The 24,618-nt window shown below is 40.7% G+C and overlaps 1 protein-coding gene across 4 annotated transcripts; it reads left to right on the forward strand.

Moving 5' to 3' along the window:
* Positions 1–19,174: 19,174 nt before the first annotated feature.
* LOC147626871 (dihydroceramide fatty acyl 2-hydroxylase FAH1-like) lies at positions 19,175–24,375 on the forward strand. 4 transcript variants are annotated; one of them, XM_086815393.1, is made up of 7 exons: positions 19,175–19,697; positions 22,737–22,814; positions 22,895–23,014; positions 23,110–23,306; positions 23,446–23,551; positions 23,646–23,792; positions 23,882–24,375. In XM_086815393.1, exons 2-7 carry the CDS (start codon positions 22,764–22,766, stop codon positions 23,993–23,995), a joined length of 735 nt encoding a protein of 244 aa, XP_086671519.1. In that variant the 5' UTR covers positions 19,175–19,697; positions 22,737–22,763; the 3' UTR covers positions 23,996–24,375. The 4 variants fall into 4 exon arrangements, with proteins under 4 accessions (XP_086671519.1, XP_086671521.1, XP_086671520.1 ...); XM_086815395.1 differs by having other exon boundaries at positions 19,192–19,697; positions 22,922–23,014; positions 23,882–24,373; XM_086815394.1 differs by lacking the exon at positions 19,175–19,697 and adding an exon at positions 19,722–20,176.
* Positions 24,376–24,618: the final 243 nt, after the last annotated feature.

Here is a 24,618-nt window from a genome sequence, read left to right on the forward strand (position 1 = left end):
AAAATGTGCGCTTTTGCCGCACAGGTCGTAGCTGGGGACTTGCCAGACACCGTATTGCGAGCCACGAATGGCTACAAGCATACAACCAAGGAAGGAAGCTCAAAACAGAATGCAAAAGGTGTGTCACTCACCGCTTAACTGCTGCCTTGAAGGATTCCCGCGTCGCAATCGTGAAGGAGGAGCCGCCGTCGCCGCTCTACCGCCTCTCCGCCGCCGCGCCGCTACACAGTGCTCGATCGCTCTCTCACTCTCTCTCTCTCTCTCTCACACGCAGGAGAAGGAAACCCAAGAGATAAAGCAAGAGCACTCTTGTATTCACAACACATGAGAATGAGGATTTTAGGGTTACATTTGACTCTTAATAGGTGACTTGGCCGTTCACACTTGGGCGCCCATACATGGCCGGCCAACCCTAACCCTTATCCTACTGATATCCAAGGTGCGCCTCTCATCGGCGATCACCCAATCCCTTTATCCTTAACATATGGTGCCGACAAGCCCGGCCCATGACTCAGAATATTTAAATTAATGACGTAAAACATAGTGCGTCCGCCATGGGTTAACAATAAACATTTTCATATATATGAAAGTAGTAGGAATATCTAACATGTGTATAGAGCTAGTGGGCCATCCTGAAAGATCCCTGTCCCCACCACGCAACGAATTCAGGGGTGCTAGCAGCGGAAGTAGCACTTCTTGCGCGGGGCAGGGTCCCTCACTCGGGGCCTCGCCCACGGATATCCGGACAAGAGACTAATCCCTCGGTTCTTCCAAAATCGAACCCGAAAAAACTTCCCTCGCCTGGAAAGCACGGGCGATTCCTCCAGGATAAAATTTACTTTGACGTAGTCAAAAGCCTTAACTAACTGAATCAATCTGACCGAACCCGTAAGTATCATAGTTAGATCAAGGAAAAGACTTGCACTTGGATCATAGAGACCAGTGCTTTTTTCCTCATTGAGAGGCATAGCCGTTGATTCTTTTTCCATAGAACAATTACTAACCGATATTTACTTCATCTATCGTACAATAACATAATTGAGTCTCATTTTACGGATCCATCAGTCCAACCTAACCCCATCAAGTCCCATGGTTTAGCCAACCGCCCAACCACTGTAGAGTGATGGGATCCAATTAAGAATTTGGTTAGGTTTTGTCCCGGGTACCAGGGAAAAGAGTTCCCAGGTTTCCTAGCCGGATATTCATGCAAACTTAAAACTAGTCACACCACTTACACACCCACCAATATGAAATTGCCTTTTTCACAGAATCAGCTATCTTAAAAAACAATCATTTAATGAAACCATAGTGTCACTTATCATAATCCTCAAAATCTCTGGTAGAATCCTAGTTAGATCAAGGAAAAGACTTGCACTTGGATCATAGAGACCAATGCTTTTTTCCTCATTGAGAGGCATAGCCGTTGATTCTTTTTCCATAGAACACTTACTAACCGGGATTTACTTCATCTATCATACAGTAACATAATTGAGTCTCATTTTACGGATCCATCAGTCCAACCTAACCCCATCAAGTCCCATGGGTTAGCCAACCGCCCAACCACTGTAGTGATGGGATCCAATTAAGAATTTGGTTAGGTTTTGTCCCAGGTACCAGGAAAAAGAGTTCCCAGGTTCCCTAGCTGGATATTCATGCAAACTTAAAACTAGTCACACCACTTACACACCCAATATGAAATTGCCTTTTTCACAGAATCAGCTATCTTTAAAAACAATCATTTAATGAAACCATTGTGTCACTTATCATAATCCTCAAAATCTCTGGTTGAATCCTAGTCAGATCAAGGAAAAGACTTACACTTGGATCATAGAGACCAATGCTTTTTTCCTCATTGAGAGGCATAGCCGTTGATTCTTTTTCCATAGAACAATTACTAACCGATATTTACTTCATCTATCGTACAATAACATAATTGAGTCTCATTTTACGGATCCATTAGTCCAACCTAACCCCATCAAGTGCCATGGGTTAGCCAACCGCCCAACCACTGTAGTGATGGGATCCAATTAAGAATTTGGTTAGGTTTTGTCCCGGGTACCAGGGAAAAGAGTTCCCAGGTTCTCTAGCCGGATATTCATGCAAACTTAAAACTAGTCACACCACTTACACACCCAATATGAAATTGCCTTTTTCACAGAATCAGCTATCTTTAAAAACAATCATTTAATGAAACCATTGTGTCACTTATCATAATTCTCAAAATCTCTGGTTGAATCCTTATTTCCAATCGCTCCTTACCTATGGCATCATTGGCCAACCAGAATGCTCACCACCTGTCCACTTAGGGGCCTTTTTGATGGTTCCTAGCTCATAGTACTCGGCAATATATTCACATATCAAAATTGAATCTCAGTTGAAGATCAGCAAGATCAACCAATGGATCCATATAAAAGAGCCATGGACTCATCCGTTGAGGACCAGCAAGGTCAATCAACCAAATCCATGCCCGAATTCAGAAAACAACTCTTACTCCTTGTTTCAATATCTTCCCCGATGCACGCATGGGTATCGTCGGCGACCCAGAGCCCGCGCACCGTATGGTCAGCACCCTCTAGGATCCTTCGCAGGTGACCTAGCGCTTCACTCATAGGCCGCTTCCTTGGTCCCTCATCCACCGTACTGGAAGCTCACCATTTTAATCGAACCGAGTCTGGTCAAGACCTTGATCGACCTTGCTACGCGAGACGTCCTCCATTGACTCTCCGTCAACTGTTGCAACTTTATCAGATTAGGTCTCCACGACCTCATTCACAAGACGGTCAAAATGCTTCTCCAGCATTCTTGACATAAAACATTCATTTAAAAATAGTTCAAAAATACAGTTTCTATAACGAACTCTCGTCTTTCCACATCAACCCACATTATTTAATTCCACAACCATTTCATAAGTATTCCTATTCTCATCCAATCACATCATTTTCATCACATCTTTCTCATTCAATCACATCATTTTCATCACATCATTCCTATTCTCATCCAATCACATCATTTTCATCACATCACATCTTTTCTCAATTTATCCTCATCAGATCTCATCCACTCGCATCTACCCATATCCACATCTCATCACCTCACATTCATTCACATTCATTCATTCAGACCACATCACATTCACTCACATCTCATCCATTCAGACCACATCACATTCACTCACATCTCATCCACTCGCATCTATCCATATCCACATCTCATCACTCACATTCATTCACATCTCATCCATTCAGACCACATCACATTCACTCACATCTCATCCACTCAGACCACATCACATTCACTCACATCTCATCCACTCATACCACATCACATTCACTCACATCACATCTCATTCATTTTACCTCACATCTCATTCATTCACATCCTGATCCACATCACATTACATCTCATACATCACATTACATCTCATCCATTCACTCACATCCACATCACATTACATCTTATCCATTCACTCACATCGACATCACATCCTTTCACATACACATCCACATCCATTCTTCTACATCCATTCTTCCACATACAGATCCAAATCCATTCTTTCACATACACATCCACATCCATTCTTTCACATACACATCCACATCCATTCTTCCACATACACATCCACATCCATTCCTTCACATACACATCCACATCCATTTTTCCACATACACATACACATCCATTCTTTCACATCCACATCCACATCCACATCCACATCCATTCTTTCACATACACATCCACATCCATTTCCATTACATCACATATTATTTTCATCTTATCACATCCATTCCCATCCTATCACATCTCATTTTACATCTTATCATATCCATTTCACATGCTATTCCCATTTAGTAACTTTTTCTAGTTGATTCTGATAATGGGACTTTTTCTAAATTTCTACCAATTGCTTGGCCTAATTAAAGGTTCCTTTTCTCGAACGACTATTTCTATATTCCTTCTCAATTCCTCAATTGAATTATATTCAATATTCCTCTTTTGAATAAAAGAATTCATGGGATTTATAGAAATTAATTCTACCCATATTTTCACTTTTGATAAATAATCATAAATTGAATTATACTAAAAATTCCTCTTCTTTCCATTTAATTTCTTGGATCTCAAATACCATGGGAATTCCTCTTTTTTGCATTTAATTATTTGCATTCCAATGTATGGGAATTTCTATTTTATCATCAATATTTCTCATAATAAAATATCCTTTAATTCAATATGCTAGGAATTTCTCTTTTCCCATCTAAATGATGGAATTCCAAATGTCATAGGAAATCCTCTTTTAGCATTTAAATATTTCTCATAGATAAAATAAATTTATCTAAAGTTCATCTTTGAATTTAAATAAAATACCCATTAATTTCAATATGTTAGGAATTTCTCTTTTCCCATCTAAATGATAGAATTCCAAATGTCATTGGAATTCCTCTTTTACCATTTAAATATTTCTCATAGATAAAATAAATTTATCTAGAATTCATCTTTGAATTTAAATAAAATATCCATTAATTTCAATATGCTAAAAATTACACTTTCCTCATTTAAATATTTGAATTCCAATATGGTGGTAATTCCTCTTTCATTATTTAAATTTATCTATGCAAAAATGTAAATTTAACTAAAATCCTTCTTTAATTTTTAAATAAAATATACATTATTTTAGCATCCCAATTTTTCTATTACTTCATTGGAATACATGATTTCCATTGTCATGGGGATTACTCTTTTAACATAAAATAATAGCAGCAATCTGTCAGCTTAATCCACTAATCTCATAGTGATTTGCTGAAGTCATTAATGTCATTCCAGTTATGAACATCATCACAGGGACTCGTCCCATTCATCCTCATTGTGGTTGTACTCAGGTTATTACATTTCAACCAAAATTCAAGAATCATCATTTTTCAATCAGAATCCAAATCAACTCATCAGTTCTCAACCAGAATTTAAAAATCATATTCTTATCTAGATAGCATTTATGCTTATAATTTCAAGTCTTAGATTTACTTGTATATACTGCCAGTAAAGAGCTGCAGTTATACCCTCGGTATATACGAGTAGTCACGATCCTTGGAATTATAAGGTGAATACCATCATGTCTAGGCCTCAAGCAAGTCAGGGATTCCATGCAATTGCAGTACTTCCATCTGAAGACCCAATTACCCATTTATGAATTTTAGTCTGAATAATATTTTGTATGAATTCTATCACACAATTATAACCTTTTACTGCTTCTTCATAAATTTTTGACATTTTTGGCTTCTTAGTTGAACCACATTAGTCAATTTGCTCTGATACCAGCTAAAAGATCCCTGTCCCCACCACGCAACAAATTTAGGGATGCTAGCAGTAGAAGTAGCATAGCCGAGAAGAGATGTGGGGGGTTGGTCGCCCAAGAGGAGGGGAGTGATGGAGAGGAGGGGGGGAGAGAGGCCCTCTAAGGTGGTGATGGGGATCCTGTCCTTGAGCTCCACATAGCTTCGAGCTTCTCACATGGCTGAAATGGGGGGGGTCCAAGGTGACGAGGGGGGGGGATCACCACTAGCAACGGCTAGCCAAAGGTGTCCTTATTAGCCGCCACCACCACCCCCCTATAAGAGGGTGGTCCCATGTGGAGAAAAAAAAGATTCCAAGAGGGAGATTCAAGACATCCACATATATATATATATATATGATAATAAAATGTGCCCAAGAGGTGAGCCAAGCAGTAGTCAAAGAGCATTCAAGTGCAGGGTCCCCTCCTACTTTGGAAGAGCTCTAGAAATAACTCACCCTATATACTTATATATAAACATTTTCATATATATGAAAGTAGTAGGAATATCTAACATGTGTATAGAGCTAGTGGGCCATCCTGAAAGATCCCTGTCCCCACCGCGCAACGAATTCAGGGGTGCTAGCAGCAGAAGTAGCACTTCTTGCGCAGGGCAGGGGCCCTCACTCGGGGCCTCGTCCACGGATATCCGGACAAGAGACTAATCCCTCGGTTCTTCCAAAACCAAACCCGGAAAAACTTCCCTCGCCCGAAAATCATGGGCGATTCCTCCAGGATAAAATTTACTCTAACGTAATCAAAAGCCTTAACTAACTGAACCGATCTGACTGAACCCGTAAAAGTATCATAGTCAGATCAAGGAAAAGACTTGCACTTGGATCATAGAGACCAACGCTTTTTTCCTCATTGAGAGGCACAGCCGTTGAATCTTTTTCCATAGAACACTTACTAACCGGGATTTACTTCATCTATCGTACAATAATAGAATGAGTCTCATTTTACGGCTCCATCAGTCCAGCCTCTAACCCCATCCAGCAGTCCCATGGGTTAGCCAACCGCCCAACCACTGTAGTGATGGGATCCAATTAAGAATTTGGTTAGGTTTTATCCCGGGTACTAGGGAAAAGAGTTCCCAGGTTCCCTAGCCGGATATTCATGCAAACTTAAAACTAGTCACACCACTTACACACCCAATATGAAATTGCCTTTTTCACAGAATCAGCTATCTTTAAAAACAATCATTTAATCAAACCATTGTATCACTTATCATAATCCTCAAAATCTCCGGTTGAATCCTTATTTCCAATCGCTCCTTACCTATGGCATCATTGGCCAACTAGAACGCTCACCACCTGTCCACTTAGGGGCCTTTTCGATGGTTCTTCCTAGCTCATAGTACTTGGCAATATATTCACATATCAAAATGGAATCACCGTTGAAGATCAGCAAGATCAACCAACGGATCCATATAACAGAGCAATGGACTCATCCGTTGAGGACCAGCAAGGTCAATCAACCAGATCTATGCCCGAATTCAGAAAACAACTCTTACTCCTTGTTTCAATAGTATCTTCCCCGACGCACGCATGGGTATCATCGGCGACCCAGAGCCCGCGCACCGTATGGTCAACACCCTCTAGGATCCTTCGCTCGCAGGTGATCTAGTGCTTCACTCATAGGCCGCTTCCTTGGTCCCTCATCCACCATACCAAAAGCTCACCATTTTAATCGAACCGAGGATGGTCAAGACCTCACCCACGACCTTGCTATGTATGACGTCCTCCATTGACTCTCCGTCAGCTGTTGTAACTTTATCAGATTAGGTCTCCACGACCTCATTCACAAGAAGATCAAAATGCTTCTCCAGCATTCTTGACATAAACCAGTCATTTAAAAATAGTTCAAAAATACAGTTTCTATAACGAGCTCTCATCTTTCCACATCAACCCACATTATTTAATTCTACAACCATTTCATAAGTATTCCTATTCTCATCCAATCACATCATTTATCACATCACATCTTTCTTCAATTTATCCTCATCAGATCTCATCCACTCGCATCTACCCATATCCTCATCAGATCTCATGCACTCGCATCTACCCATATCCTCATCAGATCTCATCCACTCGCATCTACCCATATCCACATCTCATCACCTCACATTCATTCACATCTCATCCATTCAGACCACATCACATTCACTATCCACTCAGACCACATCACATTCACTCACATCACATCTCATTCATTTTACCTCACATCTCATTCATTCACATCCTGATCCACATCCTGATCCACATCACATTACATCTCATCCATTCACTCACATCGACATCACATCCTTTCACATACACATCCACATCCATTCTTCCACATACACATCCACATCCATTCTTCCACACACACATCCAAATCTATTCTTTCACATACACATTCACATCCATTCTTCCAAATACACATCCATATCCATTCTTCCACATACACATCCACATCCATTGTTTCGCATACACATCCACATCCATTCTTCCATATACACATCCACATCCATTCTTGCACATACACATCCACATCCATTCTTCCACATACACATCCACATCCATTCTTGCACATACACATCCACATCCATTGTGCACATACACATTCACATCCATTCTTCCACATACACATCCACATCCATTCTTTCACATACACATCCACATCTATTCTTTCACATACACATCCACATCCATTCTTTCACATACACATCCACATCCATTTTCATTACATCACATCTTATTTTCATCTTATCACATCCATTCACATCCTATCACATCTCATACACATCTTATCGCATCCTATTTACATCTTATCACATCCATTTCACATGCTATTCCGATTTAGTAGCTTTTTCTAGTTGATTCTGATAATGAGACTTTTTCTAAATTTTTACCAATTGCTTGGCCTAATTAAAGGTTCCTTTTCTCGAACGACTATTTCTATATTCCTTCTCAATTCCTCAATTGAATTATATTCAATATTCCTCTTTTGAATAAAAGAATTCATGGGATTTATAGAAATCAATGTATGAAAATGTGAAAATTTATGTGCTAGATATGGGTAAGATCTGAAGGACTCTGATAGTTTACAGAGTCGGTTGGAGTCATCTATTGCCAGTTTTGAACCTGCTGTGTTGAATCTTTATGGGATCTGAGGAATTTGAGGGTGTGAAAGGTCAGAGGACACTGGATTGAAGAGATCTGATTTAGCTCAAGTCAACTGATTTAGCTCAAGTCAACTGATTTAGCTGAGTTAGTTGGATTAGTTAGGTTAGATTTGAGTCAGCAAGAAGACAGTGAGGAGTGCTAACAAGTTTAGTGAGTTTGTGAGGCAAAGCATTTGAAGGTTGTTGATGATGTTGAAGAACTTTTTGAAAACCCGGAGGACATATATCTGACTAGGGTCAACAACAAATATCTGATTCAGGTTACACTCAACTGAAAAGTTGAGTGTCATCTAAGAACTTTTTTGGTCAGTTGGTTATCATAGGAGGCCAGCTGGTTATCAAAGGAGGTCCGATGAAGAGTTAGGAGTGAAGATCAGTGGGAGGTAAAGTCTGACCTAGGAGGACAATTGGAGGGAGTCAGTTGAGTCAGCTAGAGAGTGTTCAGGTGTCAGTTTGAGTCAACGAGGCTGTAGAGGCTATCAACAAAGTTGTAAAGTTCTTTAGAGTTGTGATTTTGGTATTCTCCACATCTGATTCTAGTATATATTCTTCTTGTGTGGCTATTGGTGGTGATATAGAGGCCATCAACTAGGACTATCTCATGTATATGCAGTTTGAATTTAGACAAAGTGTGTCTATGATATGTGTTTTGTTGGTGTTGTGGTGCTAACATATAGTGTCCTCCCTACGGTGGTGTGTTGGGAAGGGCTATAGAGGAAGACTCCCCCGACACATCATTGTTATGGTGCCCCCACTGAGGAGGGCATTGAAATCACCCTTTAAATTATTTGCAAGCTTGGAAAAATTCTTAGCAGTTGAGATGGCTACTATGATGACCTATCCTATGTTTCATGGCCATGCTGGTGAAGATCTAAAAGAATTCTTGGCAAGGATAGAACTTACAGCCTTCACCTTTGGTAAGGAGAGGGATGATGATAAGCTGACTTTGTTGAATATGCTACTGAAAGGTGATGCTAAACGATGGTTGTAGGCATGGAGAGCCCAGCCAACCCCAGACATATGAGGATATTAAGGTGGCTTTGGTGCAGCACTACAAGCAATGTAAATCCCCTAATGCCTTATGGCAGGAGATTTAAAACTTAAAGCATAATTTATCTGATGTTTTTGACAGGTTTATAGATTACTTTGAAGACTTGTGGGGAAGGTGGGACAACTCCTTGGGAGCAAAGCACCCATCAGTTCTTCTAAAGAGGGACATGTTCATCCAGTCTCCCCATGTAGACCTAAGGGAGAAGGTGGAACTAAATAGGCCGGGGACTTTTGAAGAAGCTTTGAGGATTGCTAAAGAGAAAGAATGGAAGTTGCAGAGGATGGCTCAGAAGCAAAGGGAGGTCCAAGCTAAAGGAAGACCGATCATGCCCGGGGAGAGAAGGGAAAAATAAGGGAGAGTTGCTCCAATGGTTCCAGTAGTCACATACCAGCTCATGCCGGGAATCACCCATCTCACTCAGCAGATGGAGAACTTGAATTTGAATCTCATGCGAGGGGGCATGAATGCTCCTAGGGTAGGAGACAAGGATGGTCTAAGAGGCAAGGGAAGAGGAGGACCTAATATGAATGTACAATGCTTCAATTGCATGGAGAGAGGCCATATTTCTCCTCACTTCCCTTACCCCCAAGAGGATGGGAGGTGATATCTACCTTTTGCCACCTAGGAGAGAAGACAGACAGAATGTTAGGAGGGAGGAGGAGATGCCAAACCAATAGGTACCACAAGTTCAACAACAGCCAGGGACTGGTCCTAGGAGGACAAGGAGAGGTGAACTTGATTGGGGTGGATGTCTTAGCTAATAAGAGGACTAGAAGGACAGAGGTGGATGTCTTAGCTAATAAGAGGACTAGAAGAACAGAGGTTGAGGATGAGCCATGACCTTCTAGAAGGAAGAAGGGGAAGCATGTGGAAGATCATCCCAAGGAGGGTAAGAAAAAGACCAGATCCAAGAGACATATTGGCATGCAGGACTTCCCCTTAGTTGCTTATGAGAGGACTTCCCCTTAGTTGCTTATGAGAGGAGGTTTATGATTTGATGAGAGACCTTCAGCAGAAAGGACCTACTTTGACCTGGTCCTACCTCTTACAGTTATGCCTTAGAATTAGGAGAATATGGAGTAAATTGGTTTAGCACCAGAAGCTCCAAGAAAGAGAAGAAAGAAGGAAGCCAGATTAATGTGGTGAAAGTAAAAGGGGATATATACTATTTGCCAATCATGGATGCCTGGGTGAATAACCATAGAGTCCCAAAAGTGTATATAGATGGTGGTGTACATGTATGTGTGATGACACAACAGATAATGGAAGCCTTGAGATTAAAGGTAGCTGCACCCTCTGAATCCATAGTCAAAATGGCTAACACTACAAGGGTCAGATGCCTAGGGATTGTGAAGACGCTACAAGCAAATGTACTGGGACAAGAGGCTCAATTGGATGTACATGTGATGCTAGCCAAGTCAGAAGCTTACCCACTTATCCTTGGGAGGCCATGAGGGCAGGACAAGACTGGTGGAGAGGGCATTTGGTTTTGGGGTTGGACCAGCCTCTAAGGAGGCAGATTAGGTATGATATGGCCAAGGGAAGGGAGCTGATTCAGGACAGTAGTACATCAGAGGAAGAGGATGAGGAAACAAGCTCTGTAGAAGACTCAAAAACTGAGGAAATTAGCTCAGAAGATGATGGGGAAGAGGTCCAATTGCTAGAGCTAGATTTAAACCTTTTGTGCTTGTTTATGCAGCTATGTGTAGAGAAAGGAAGGAGGCTAAAATCTAAAACTGAAGTGCAGCCAAGTAGGGAAGAGGTTTTGCAAAAGATGTTGGTCAAGGACCTTAATGAGGCAGATAAGGGAGAGTATATGGGCATGCTACATAAATTTCTAGATTTGTTTATCTCTTCTTACACACAGGTTAGAGGAGTATCTACAATACAACATCAAATCTAGTTGAAACTAGGATTCAAGCTAGTAGTCTAGATGCTGAGGAGGTTGGGAATCATACAACAGCAAGTGCTGAGAAAGAAGAGATAGATAAGCTATTAAAGGCAATGTTTACTTTCCTTGTGGAGAACTTTGAGTGGGTTTCCCCAATGGTCATTACTCCTAAAAAGAATGGCAAATGGAGGGTGTGTGTGGATTTCAAACCCTTGAATGTGGTGACTAAAAGAGATCACTATCCATTACCTTTCCAGGATAAGATTTTGGATGGTGTTGCTTTTTCATGAGAGATATAGCATGTGTGATGGGTATTTAGGGTATTTTCAAATTTCTGTTGCTCTAGAGGACCAAAGAAAAACTACCTTCATCACCCCATGGGGATGCTTTGCTTATAGGGTCACACCCTTTGGGTTGACAACAAATGCTCTAACAACTTTTCAGAGGTTCATGAACTTGGTGTTTGAGCCTTATCTGGGATCTTTCATCAAGGTTTTTATTGATGACTTTTGCATCTGTAGTGGTGGCAAGAGGGTTCATTGTGAGAAACTGGAACTAGATCTAAGGATAATTGATGATTTGGGAGGTCAATTGAATCCAGACAAGTATCATTTGGCCCAAGCCAAGGTTTCTCTTCTTGGCCATGTAGTATCTAAGAATGGGATTGAGGCTAATCTAGAAAAGGTTAAAGCTTTACTGCTACTAGAGGCTCCCTAGGCTGTGAAGCAGCTAACCTTCACCCATAAGCAACTAGAGGCTCTCCAGGATGTGAAGCAGCTGCTAACCTTCACCTATAAGCAGCTAGAGGCTCCCCAATATGTGAAGCAGTTGCTAACCTTCACCTGAAGCAGCTGCTAACCTTCACCTATAAGCAGCTAGAGGCTCCCCAATATGTGAAGCAGTTGCTAACCTTCACCTGAAGCAGCTGCTAACCTTCACCCATAAGTAGCTAACCTTCACCCTCCCCAGGATGTGAAGCTGCTAACCTTCACCCATAAGCAGCGCTAACCTTCACCCTCCCTAGGATGTGAAGCAGCTATGCTAACCTTCACCCACAAGGTGAGGTATCTTGCCAGGTTTATTTTCCTTTTGTCCCAAGCTCTATATCCTTTGTAGCAGGCATCCTAGAGGGATCCTTTTAGTTGGTAGAACAAGGAGGAAGAGGCTTTCGAAAGATATTTTGAGTGCCCTAACAGTGATTATGCCTCCTGACTCAGACAAATAATTTTTTATGAACCCAATTGTGGGTGAAGATGTTGTGGGTGCAGTGTTGTTGTTGTTGCAATAGGGGAAAGAGCATTCATACATGAAGCCTATGTACTTTGCTAGCAAGACTAAAACACAAGGGGAGATGACATATTCAGAGGCAAAGTAGGTAATGGGGGCCATTATTTTTGCTCTTAGAGGCCCTATCTGCTCCCTAAACCATTCATCATCCTGACCCATTATTCTCTTCTCCCTCGTCTTATCCAATCTGATATGTCTTCGAGGAGGTTATCCAAGTGGTAATTAATAGAATTGTAGGAGTTTAAATTTACCTGTATAGTGGAGGACAGCACCAGAGCTATATTGGCTGACATCTTGACATATAGGGAGAACCCTGTGGTATTGAATGAGGAAACAATAGTAGAGAAGAAAGTGACCAGATTGAAGAACCCAGAAATAGGGCTGCCAAATGCTTATACTTTGTTCTTTGATAGGGCTTTCAAGAGGAGCTCAGGAATGGCAAGTGGAGGCATTGTTCTATTGGATCCAAGGGAAAAAGAGGTGTTTAAAGAGGGGATTACGCTGCTAGTACATAGCAAAAATGAAGCTAAGTATGCAACCTTGGAATATGGACTTCCATAATGCATAAAGAAAGGGATCAGTATGCTTATCATAAAAGGGGATAGCTTGCTGGTTATTAGGCAGCTTCAAGTTGTTTGGAAGGCAAAAAACCCCCAAACTAAAGGAGTGGAGTACTTGCAAGAAGTGCAAATTCAACATGTAAAGAGGGGGTTGAATTAGGTATATCTAAAAGGTAGAAGTATGGATTCATAAAAGGAAAGCCTTGCAGTATATCATTATGAATTATCAGCTGTACATGAAGGGAAAAGACTTGATTTTGAGGAGAGTTCCTAGCAAAGAGGATATTTTAGCCATTTTGCCCTCCTGCCATTAAGGTGTGTGTGGGGGGCATTTTGCCCTCAGGAAAATCTTGGCAGAGCTGCATATGTTTGGCCTAGCTTAAGGAGGAATGTATACCATTGGTGCAGGAGTTGTGAGCCCTATCAGAAGCAAGGCAAAAGAGTTTTGAAGGATGAGCTGAGGAAGAGCATTGTGTCCTATATGGAGCTTTTGAAAAGTGGGGACTAGATGTCATTAGTCCTTTGCCCACTACTGCTAGGGGTAAGACTTACATACTTACTGGAGTGGATTATCTCACAAGATGGGTTGAAGCCAAGTGTGTGAGAAACATAACTGCTAAAGAGGTAGCCAAGTTTATGTTTGAGGACATTTTCGCTAGGTTTGGCATGCCTTTGGAGCTGCTGACTGATCAGAGACCAGGATTCAGAGGAGAGGTAGTACAAACATTCGCCAAAGTTTCCTACAAACTCTACAAACTCTATCAAAGAAAGATTCGCCAACCCATCTCTACTTTTACCATACTAGGATATGCTCCTTATTTTTAACCCTGGAGGTGGTACAAGAACTGATGCAAAAATTACATATTACACACATGTATTCCACTCCATATTACCCTCAATGCAATGGGCTAGTAGAGAGGTTTAATGGAGAACTGTGCACTATGTTGACCAAATGTTTGGAGGAGCATCCCGAGTAGTGGGATCTACATGTATCTTCAGCTTTGTGGGCTTATAGGATAGCAGTCAGATCAGCCCTAATTTCTCACCTTATAGGATAACAGTCAGATCACCCACTAATTTCTCACCTTATCTTGTATTTGGGAAAGAATCCATGATGCCTATTGAGGTAGAGATACCTAGTTTGCGGTTCCTTTTGAAGCATCAAGAAAGTGGCCATAATGTTGGATCTCCAAGAATTGCAGTTGGCTAGAGAGAAAGCCCTAGATCATTGCATTCAACTAAGCAGCCAAAGGGTTGAACATTTCAATAAAACTATCAAAGACAAAGGCATTAAGGAGGGAGATTTAGTTCTTAGATACAACAATAGGCTAGATAATACCTTCAAGACTAAGTTTTAGATTAAATGAGAGGGCCCCTTCAAGGTAGTGCGCATGCATGTGAGAATGGCTTGTATATCAGTTGGCTGATTTGGAGGATGATCAATGGCATTCCAAGAGAGTGAATGGTTTGTATCAATTGGCTCATTTGGATGATCAGTGGCATTCCAAGATAATGAATGGCAAGCCATACTGGTGCAGGATCGTGACTATCCAGAAGGATTCATTGGTGATGGATAGCAACCTGCATATTGATGCAGGCTGTTCCAACCAATCCTGAAGATTCTTCTTGGGACTTGGATCTATTCTTCCTTGAGGACCATCTTGGTGAGCCAGCAGGATTTGGTTGAGCATGAATGCTCTAACCAAAGGGAGTTAGGAAAATAATGATAGGTTTTTTAGTGTCCAGGCTCTGGTGCCTAAGACATGCACCTAAGACATGCACCTACCCAAACCTCAAAAATGAGAATAAGCCCATTGGGCGTGATTAGAACCATAGAAATAAGGGGCTTTTGCATGGCCACCTTTAAATAAAGCTAACTTTTGCCAGTTTTAGTTAAGAAAAGGAGAGGCCAGGAGCTAAGCTGATCATCCTAATTTCCAAGAAAAGGAGGAGCTTTTGCAGCCATGAGAGAAAGGTCAAAAGAGCCAAGATTTTGAAGAAGCTTTGTGAATGCTTATTAGAACAATGTTTTTTGTGGAAGAAGACGTGGGAGTAGTGTGAGGAGGCTTGGGTTTTGTCCAGATCAGAGGGTGCAAAAGGAAACAGAGGATCTTTTAGAAGGTTGAGGTACCCTAGGATCTCTGGGAGTGAAGCTCTGTTAGAACTTGGATCAATCCAGTGCTTTGCTCAATTGTTCCTTTCTATGCTTGAAGATGTAGTGGCTGTAGATTTCAACCACATTGAAGATGGAAGCTGTTCAAATGAAGATGAATCTTTGAAGATTGATGATGGGATGCATCTGTAAAGATTTCCCCCTTTTTGTGTTTTGTTTTCCTTTTGCTTGAGCCCATGACTCAGGGTTGTTGAGATTGTTTTTTGTAAAGGGTTTGGATATAAATATGTTGTATAGGGGACGATGATGTTTTTGCTGGGTGGTTCTGTTCTAGATGAATTTGGTTCATGTGGCATCAGTTATGGTGGATGAGCATGTTGTTTTTTATTGAAGATTGTTGAGAGAGTTTGTTTGGAATAAGGTTTAAGGTTTGAGGGTTTAGGGTTGAATCAAGCTTGAAGTGGGCTTTGTGAGAGTTGTTGTTTGGATTGTTCAAGCATCAGTTTGAGTCAATTAGAGAGTGTTCAGGTGTCAGTTTAAGTCAATTAGAGAGTGTTCAGGTGTCAGTTTGAGTCAGCAAGACTGTAGAGGATATCAACAGAGTTCTGAAGTGCTTTAGAGTTGTGATTTTGGTGTTCCCCACATCTAATTCCAATATATATTCTTCTTGTGTGGCTGCTGCTGGTGATATAGAGGCCATCACATGTATGTGCATTTGGATTTAGACAGAGCGTGTCTATGATATGTGTTTTGCTGGTGTTGTGGTGCTAGCATATAGTGTCCTCCCTATGGTGGTGTGTTGGAACTAGCTATAGACGTAGACTCCCCCAATGCAGTGGCGGTTAAGCAATTTGTCAACCAGCTCTTCAATACTCATGTCCTTAACAAGCATCTTTTCCTTTGATGTTTGGGTTCCTTTGAGATTTAAGGCCTTACATGATACTTCTCCTATTTCTTAATTTGGGTGAATAACTTCAACATCCCTATCATGTAGGTTGTCTACTAGTTCCACTGCCTCACAACAACACTCATCAAAGGTGTAGTGTTTGGACCATTAGAGATGGTCATTCAATCTTTTGCTTTTTAAACCAATCATGAATCAATAAATCATTGATAGATCATTGAGCCTTTCCTGAGGATTGCACCTCATTAGAAGGTACTTAGCTCTGGCAATACAATCTCTTATGGACTCCCCCTCTTCTTGCTTAAGCGTATAGATTTGAGATATTGGGTTCCATCTAGCTCTGATTGGAGATAATTGGACAATGAAGGTTTGTCTAAAGATCTTGTATGTTTGTTTCTCATTGGGGTTTAATGATTTAAACCACTAGTCTGCTTTGTTTTCTGAACAAAGCAGACTAGTGGTTTAAATGCACAGATCTTGGTTTCTAGATGTGCATTTGGCCTTTGTTTTCTAAACAAATGCCAAATGCACAGATCTTGGTGGGGTCATCCATTCGTCCACAAGCTTCACAAACTTATTCAAATTTTTCAAGATATTGAATTGGTTCTCCATTTCCATTATATTTTCTCATTATTTTAGAGATATGGACTAGTCTTGTCCTGCCCTAGTCTTGGGCTCTTGGTAGGGGTGCTATTTGCATGGAAACCCCCCTTCCTACTTTCCTTGCTAACATCAACATATCTTATGTGTATCCAGGTGGCAGTGGTTCATAGGGACGTGGGTGCACATTACTCTCTACTCCTGGATTTATGGTCTTGTACCCCATTGGGTTAGGTTATGCTATTTCCAAGGGCACCGGTCCCATGTTTGAGAGACCTATAGACTACGTATTGGCATCAAATGAAGTCATCACGGGTGCTTGGGTGGGTCTCATGCTAGCTTGAGGAATGAATTGTTTCTTTTCCCTTCCCCATGTCCATTGTTCCTCATCCAAACGGATAGGAACTAGTTGTTGGTTGTGCAATGGGTGACTGACCCTTCTCGAATCCTAGGATAGGTTGTTCTACTCTCCCCGGCACTTGGTTTGTTACAGCACGTGACCATCTTGTTTGGGAAGGTACTACTTCTATGGCTAGTGGGTCTTGACTTATTGTGGTTGGCAAAGGATTAGGTCCATTGGGGGAATAAGAGTCCCCAAGGTTATGAATCTTGGGGCTACACTCAAAGACATATGATGGGTCCAAGGCATGGTAGATGTGATTGGAAGTTATACTTGAGGCTTGGACCTCAAGGGTTGGTAGATGTGATTGGAAGTTATACTTGAGGCTTGGACCTCAAGGGTTGGTAAATTTTATTAAAATTTGATTTATTAAAATTTTATTTAAAAATTAGATGTTTTTTGGAATGTGTAATTTACTTGGATTTTTTGAGGTTCTAGATGTTTTTATTTTTAGGTGTTGGCATAGTAGGAAATGAGAGACTAATTTACATGCAAAAGTGAAGTAAAAATGTTAAGCCAATCCAATTCAGGTCTCGATGATGCCCAAAAGTAAGCTCAAGTGCTTGAGAATGCACATGGACAATTTGTCTCTCTTTGTTTCTATGTATATATCCATGCAAAGAGGGATCCTAGGTGCACCTATGTGCGTTAAGGGGTCCCTTAGTGAGGCCTAAGCATGGCCAAGTAGCTTAGCTTTCCTTGCTCAACAACTTAAAACTATGTGTACGGTTAGTATGTTCAAAACTATGTTGAGAAAAAGGCTTCCGAGAGGTCACCCATTCCAGTTGTGATCTTGAACAAGCACAGTTAGCATTGGAGTTTGTAAAAATGGTGCAGCCTCAAAATGTGGAGGTTTTCTTGTGAATATTATATGCAAGACTTTGAGATGGTGTAAAAGACAAACCCCTCCACTCCTTTGCCCCTTTTCATTGCATGTAATTCAATGTTCTTTCACAGCGTGAAAAATTTGTGCATCGTGAAATGGCTGTAATCGAGAAAACTCTAACATGAAAAAATTGTACAATGTGAACTGGCCATATTGTGGTGAAATTTTGTGATGGAAAAAACTCTTTTTTCATGGCATAAAAGTTTAGTTTTTCATGATGTAAAAAATCATACACCGTGAAAATGGTCGTACCGTGAAAAACTCTTTTTTATGGTGTGAGGATTTAGCCACTTCTAGTTTATCTTCATAGCCCAAGGAAAGCGACTGAAGGTACTTGAAATCTACCATGAAACCCCACCAAGGCAAAGCCTCAAGTAGGTCCTTTACATGCTCAGGGTATCATCTTTGTAGCTATCATAGCACAAGTCGAGAGTGAGTCTCTGGTTTTGCACAACATGAAAAACTCTAACTATTGGTGGATAATGCTATCTAGTCTCAACAACCTATTCTTGGCCACATAATCCCTATAATCACAGCTTGAAGAGTTTTATGACATAAAAGTATGGTCTTTAACAATGTGAAAAACTAAGAAATTTATAGATTTGATTTTATCATGAACCTGAGATACATCTAAACATCAAGATCATGAATCATCCTTGTTCTATAAATACCCTAGGTTGTCTTGCCACTATATTGTGATAATCATGAACCTAATATACATCTAAACATCAAGATTATGAATCATCCTTCTTCTATAAATACCCTAGGTTAGCTTGTAGTATATTGTAAAGAATAACTATAATTACAAAAACAAAAACTATGTAATTGGCCTCACTCAACTCTTCTAGATATAAGTGCCAACACTATTGGGCCTACTTTGAAGAATTTCTAGAAGAATTTCCTTTTCTTTTTCATTCACGAAGCACGTTCACCCTTTCTGAAGCATGCACACCACCTCAATGTTTGGAAAAAAACTTCGGGTACAATGTACTCGGACCTTTAAATTTTGAAAAATACCTTCAAAATTTGAGGATGAAGATTTAAAATTTGCTAATGTCGAGGTGGTCGATGCAAGGGACGCTACATTGAAATTTGAGGCTCTTATGGTGCCTCTACTTCAAAAGAAGACAAAAGCATGCAATTAAATGGTTTTGACTATCCGAAAAGGATCCGGGATTCCCACAAGGCGCACCCACTAAAAACTCTGTATATCCGACGGATTTTTGGATAGGAATTGCAGTACCCAAGTTGGCTCCAACATGCAAGGCAAGCTACATCGAAATTTGAAGGACTTACAAAAAGTGACATTTAATGGTGCCTCTACTTCAAAAGAAGACAAAGGCATGCAATTTAAATTGTTTTGACTGTCCCAAAAGGATCCCCGGCCATCGTTGGCATCGCTACCCCCCGCCCCAAAATCTTCACCACAGATAGGTTTGAGCTCGCTCGCCCGCGCACACGCAGAAACAGCACCCTCCTCTCTGCCCTAACGCCTCCCCCCAGTGTCAAACCAAAGGTACGTAATCTCCCTCAACCACAGAGATTTCTACACATTTTCTTTTCCTTTGTTGTCTCTTTTTCGCCCACAGTTTCCATCTTTCCCTAGATCTGCAGTATCTCAGAATAGCCTATGCGAAGAACACTCCAAAGTATGGCATGGCAAAACTCCGCTATCCACACTCCAGCCATTAATGCATTGGTTGAGATGGATCACACTACCTTCTTGCACAAACTCCAATGCACCTTCAAGGAAGAAAAGAGAACCTGAAACAACACTCCTCACCAAATCTGTATCCATCAGTACTGCTCTGGAACATACTCCAAGTAATACTACCGCTGGTACACACCAAAGCAAAAACTCCGGTTGTTGTCCCCAAGAAATATTTACACAATGGAGACACCCCCACTGGCACTAGCATATCCTCCCAAGGTGAAGACAAATCCAGTGACATGCCGTCCTGTGGCGCCTCCATGACACCAGACACTGAAGAGCAGGTGAGAAGAGTCCTACTAGCTCTGAAACTCGAGCCACCATCATTGAAGCCAAAGATTCTCCACCTAGCATAGACGGCAATTGTGCACCATTGCACCATGGGGCGTCCATTTGTACTTGCCGGTTGGAGGCCCTGCTTCTCTTGGGACTCTGACCCATTAGCGAGCTTGACTGGTTTTCCGCTTCTAGTTTGCTTCTTTGGCCTGCCCAAGGAGATCTTCAAGCTTCTCTTGGTGATTGGGTGCTTGTGTGGTCAGATTTTAGAGTCCTCCCCACAATGGTGGTAGTGACTGTCGCTAGGTGTTATGCACATGGAGCTAACCGTGGTGGATTAGGCTTCTGCCTTAACACCAAGGTGTTCGTTTGGTGAAGTTTTAGAGTCCCCCTCACAATGGTGGCACCGATTGTCACTAGGTGTTATGTACCTGGACCTAACTGTGTTGGATTAGGCCTACAGCAGCAATTTACCTCTGAAACAAAAAGTTTTCATGTGGAGATGTATTGCTGGAGTATTCCCTGTTGGAGAATTTAGGCATAGTGTGTTTGCTAAATGCCCTTCTTGTTGGCATTAGAAAGAAATAGTGCAGCATTAATTTTGGTATTGTTCAAACAATAGATCTTTTTTGGGTAGACTTTTTGGATTACTTGTGGTAAGATTTCTTGGGGTCACTTTTTCCAAGAACTTTTTTATGTTTGGAACATATGCACAACAAGAGATATTTATGCTCTCTTTATTGCTTGGCTGTGATTTTGGGCACTATGAACTATATGGGTTGCTCGATATCAGATGGTTTTCCATTCGTTAAAGATTGATAAGTACTTCTACTTCCGTCAATCTTTATGACAATCTCGGCAGGACAGCTACTATCAACTACAACAGATTGATCAACTCAGTTTGAATTGTTTTTTCACTGTTTCTAGATGTATATCATAGTGAAGGTCCCTCTTTCAAGGCTTCACTCTGTACATATACACATACATACCTACATACATACATATATAAATGTATGTATGTATGTATGTATATATGTACAGAGTGATAAGTATGTATGTATGTATATACGTACAGAGTGATATGTATGTATGTATGTATATATACATATGTATATGTATATGTATGTATATACGTACAGAGTGATATGTATGTATGTATGTATATATACATATGTATACATATACATATGTATATATACATACATACATACATATCACTCTGTACGTATATACATACATATACATATACATATGTATATATACATACATACATACATATCGCTCTGTACATATATACATGCATACATACATATATAGAAGCAACCGCAACCGCAACCGCAACCCTGGGTATAAAGCACCGAGGAGAAGACACAAATTGGATAAGACATGAACAGCCCCTATTCTAGAACTAAAATTTTGTTATTCGAGCGATTAGATTCAAATCTATTCGTTTTGGTAGAAGTAAACGGAAAGAAAAGAGAAAAAAAAAACGAGTTTATCGACAGGAAGATTGTCGATAAACTCGAAAAAGATGGCTGGTTTTTCTGGCCAAAGACTATCTATCACATTGGGGTCCATTTTCTAGCAGATCACTATTTGCATGTTATGGTAGTAACATACAAATACGATTGAACAAAACCAATTGATCAGTCAGATGAGACATTTCGTTTTAAAAAAAATTATGGAAGAACCGAAAATTTGCGTTTCTTGGATATTGATTCGCTCTAGTTTGATATGGCTTACGCTCCATCCATTCCCGGAAGAGCCCATATATGTATGTATGTATGTATATATACATATGTATTTATACATACATACATACATATATTATGTATATATGTATGTATGTATATATACATACATACATACATACATCTGTATACATATACATATGTATACATACAAACATATATACATATATATACATACATACATACATACATACATACATATGTATACATACATACATATATGTATATATGTATGTATATATATGTATATATGTATGTATGTATACATATGTATATATATACAAGCTTTCCTCCTATGAGCTCTGGGACGGCTGTCATGAGTGTTGATGTTCGTCCCCCAACAAATTTGGATCACAAGGAAACCTTGTACCACTATGCCACATGTTCTTTTGTGATATGTAGATGGGTGTCTATGTAGGAAATCAGTTTGTGCCCGTATAAATAACCTCAGTGTGCAGGCATCAAGGGCTCATTGGTGTGGGCATGTTCACACCTTACATGGCTAGTCATGCAGTGGACAAGGGTGGCCTAGTGCACCTTATCAAACTCGGAACTTGCCAATCAATGCACGTCCCCTATTACTATTCTTCTTCTGGTCTTCTGTAATCACACATGTCCACATGCAAGTACATGCCATATACAAGCACATGCAACAAGACCTTGTTTAAACTATGGTGGTTACATGCCATTTTTAGAGTAGTTCTGTATGACTTAGACAAGCTAACGCAGTGACTGCTGTGAGAAGTTTTCAATACAGAGTAGGCGTAAATACCTGAGACACGAGACTTGGTCTTATGTCTTGTGCATTGGGCTGCAGTGAAGGTTTAGTATTTAGCAGTTTCTGATGGGCAAGGATGGCTTTACAGTGGACCTCAATAAGGCTCTTGTGTTTCAGGTTTGAACCCAGCTATTTTGCTATACTTTCACTTGTGTGCTGTGTGGAACGAGTCATTGAATCAGGAAATGGGCTTCAAGCCTTCCTTTCTGTTTTGTGCATTGCAGGTGGGTCACCTTGGAGAAGCTTACCAGGAGTGGGTTCATCAACCCATTGTATCAAAACAAACACCGCGTTTTTTTGAAAACGACTTTTGTGAGGTATTTTCCTTTCAATGTGATTAATAGATGCATCATCAATTCATTTTGATTTCATCAATCTGTTTTGGTTCTTATACAAATCAACTCTAAACCAGTTTTTTACCCGTACGGTTTGGTGGGTCATACCATTAGTATGGCTTCCTGTTGTGGCCTGGAATCAAGTAGTATCAGTTCAAAGAGGTCTTCCATTGACACAGGCGGCAACTGTGATGCTTTCCGGGGTCTTCTTGTGGACTCTGATGGAATACTCTCTCCATCGGTTTCTCTTTCACATACAGACATCTAGTTACTGGTGAGTATCGCCTGCAACTGTGTATATTTTTAGCCTTATCACGGGCCCTTTTTGCTTAGCATGCATGATTTCATGTCATGCAGAGTTTCATGTTTAGGAGCTGTGGAGTACTGATGGACGGCTTCACTCATGGTTGCAGGGGGAATACATTGCACTATCTTCTTCACGGTTGTCACCATAAGCATCCAATGGATGGATATCGCCTGGTGTTTCCGCCTGCTGCCACTGCTCTGTTGGCTGTTCCGGTATATACAGCTCTCACGCATTCGTGTCTTTGATGAAGTCTGTTTCCCCAAAACAGAAAACTTAAAGGTCGGGTATGTCCGTGTTTTTCTGCAGTTTTGGCTCTTGGCAAGGTTGCTGATTCCCTACAAAGCAGTCCCAGCTGCTTTTGGTGGGGGACTACTTGGCTACATCATATATGATGTGACCCATTACTATCTACATCATGGCAACCCTTTCAATGAAATGACTCGAAAGTTGAAGGTATGGGCTTAGCAGTACAAGGGCTTGAATCAGGGATGGTTTCTTTGATAAGTAGAGTATTAAGCTGTCTTGTGATTGCATTTGTGCAGAAATATCACCTGAACCATCATTTTAAAGCCCAGACAAATAGTTTTGGAATCACCTCTGCACTTTGGGACTGGGTATTTGGGACACTGCCTTACATCAAACAACAACGAGGCTGAAATTGAAGAAGCTTGCCCATTCCTGGGCTTCCTCTTGAGAGTCATGGTCTACTGGTTGTACATTCGTTATTTCTTTCTGCTGACATTCTTTAAGTTGACATTCTTTAAGTTGGCATCTCGGGCACATTTTTCTCCTAGGCTTTTGCCAAGAGGATCCCTCATGTCTCCAGGGTCTCATTGCTGGCATTAGGTTGAAGCATCTTATCAGTTTTGCAATCAACCAAAGTTTCAAGACATGCTGCTTGCATGTGGGTTTCTTTAGTAACCAGTACCAAGAGTTGCCTTTTCGGCCGTTTAAGGTGCCTTGTCACAGTTGATTGAGGTAAGAGCTGATTTTGTTGCGTGTTTCTTTTAATCCGAGGTTGTTGATGCTACTATTTATTTACACTGTGATTGCTTTTTTTTTCCCGAAGAGTGTTCGGATAAACTGTGACAATAAGAGCTAGTATCATACGCAGGTTTCCTGGATTATCTGGCAGGAATCCTTGCGTTATCATGTCTCCAAGAGGTGCTGAATGCATGTTTAAGGGTTGCAGTGCCGGTGGTGCACTAATGGTTATATAAGTACCTCTCCTTATTGAACTTGTAGAAAAGGATACATCACCAGTTTTGAGATAATTCTT

The sequence above is a fragment of the Cibotium barometz genome, chromosome 21 (genome assembly GCF_041138505.1).
Source record: "Cibotium barometz isolate CiBa-2024 chromosome 21, ASM4113850v1, whole genome shotgun sequence".
Classification (NCBI taxonomy): Eukaryota; Viridiplantae; Streptophyta; class Polypodiopsida; order Cyatheales; family Cibotiaceae; genus Cibotium; species Cibotium barometz.

Bases quoted from the DNA above. Each gene is read 5' to 3' on its own strand.
- LOC147626871 (XM_086815393.1), top strand. From the start codon at position 22,764: ATGGGCAAGGATGGCTTTACAGTGGACCTCAATAAGGCTCTTGTGTTT. The intron at 23,015-23,109 runs GTATTTTCCTTT...ACTCTAAACCAG, and splicing joins TTGAAAACGACTTTTGTGAG to TTTTTTACCCGTACGGTTTG. The intron at 23,552-23,645 runs GTATATACAGCT...GTTTTTCTGCAG, and splicing joins CTGCTCTGTTGGCTGTTCCG to TTTTGGCTCTTGGCAAGGTT.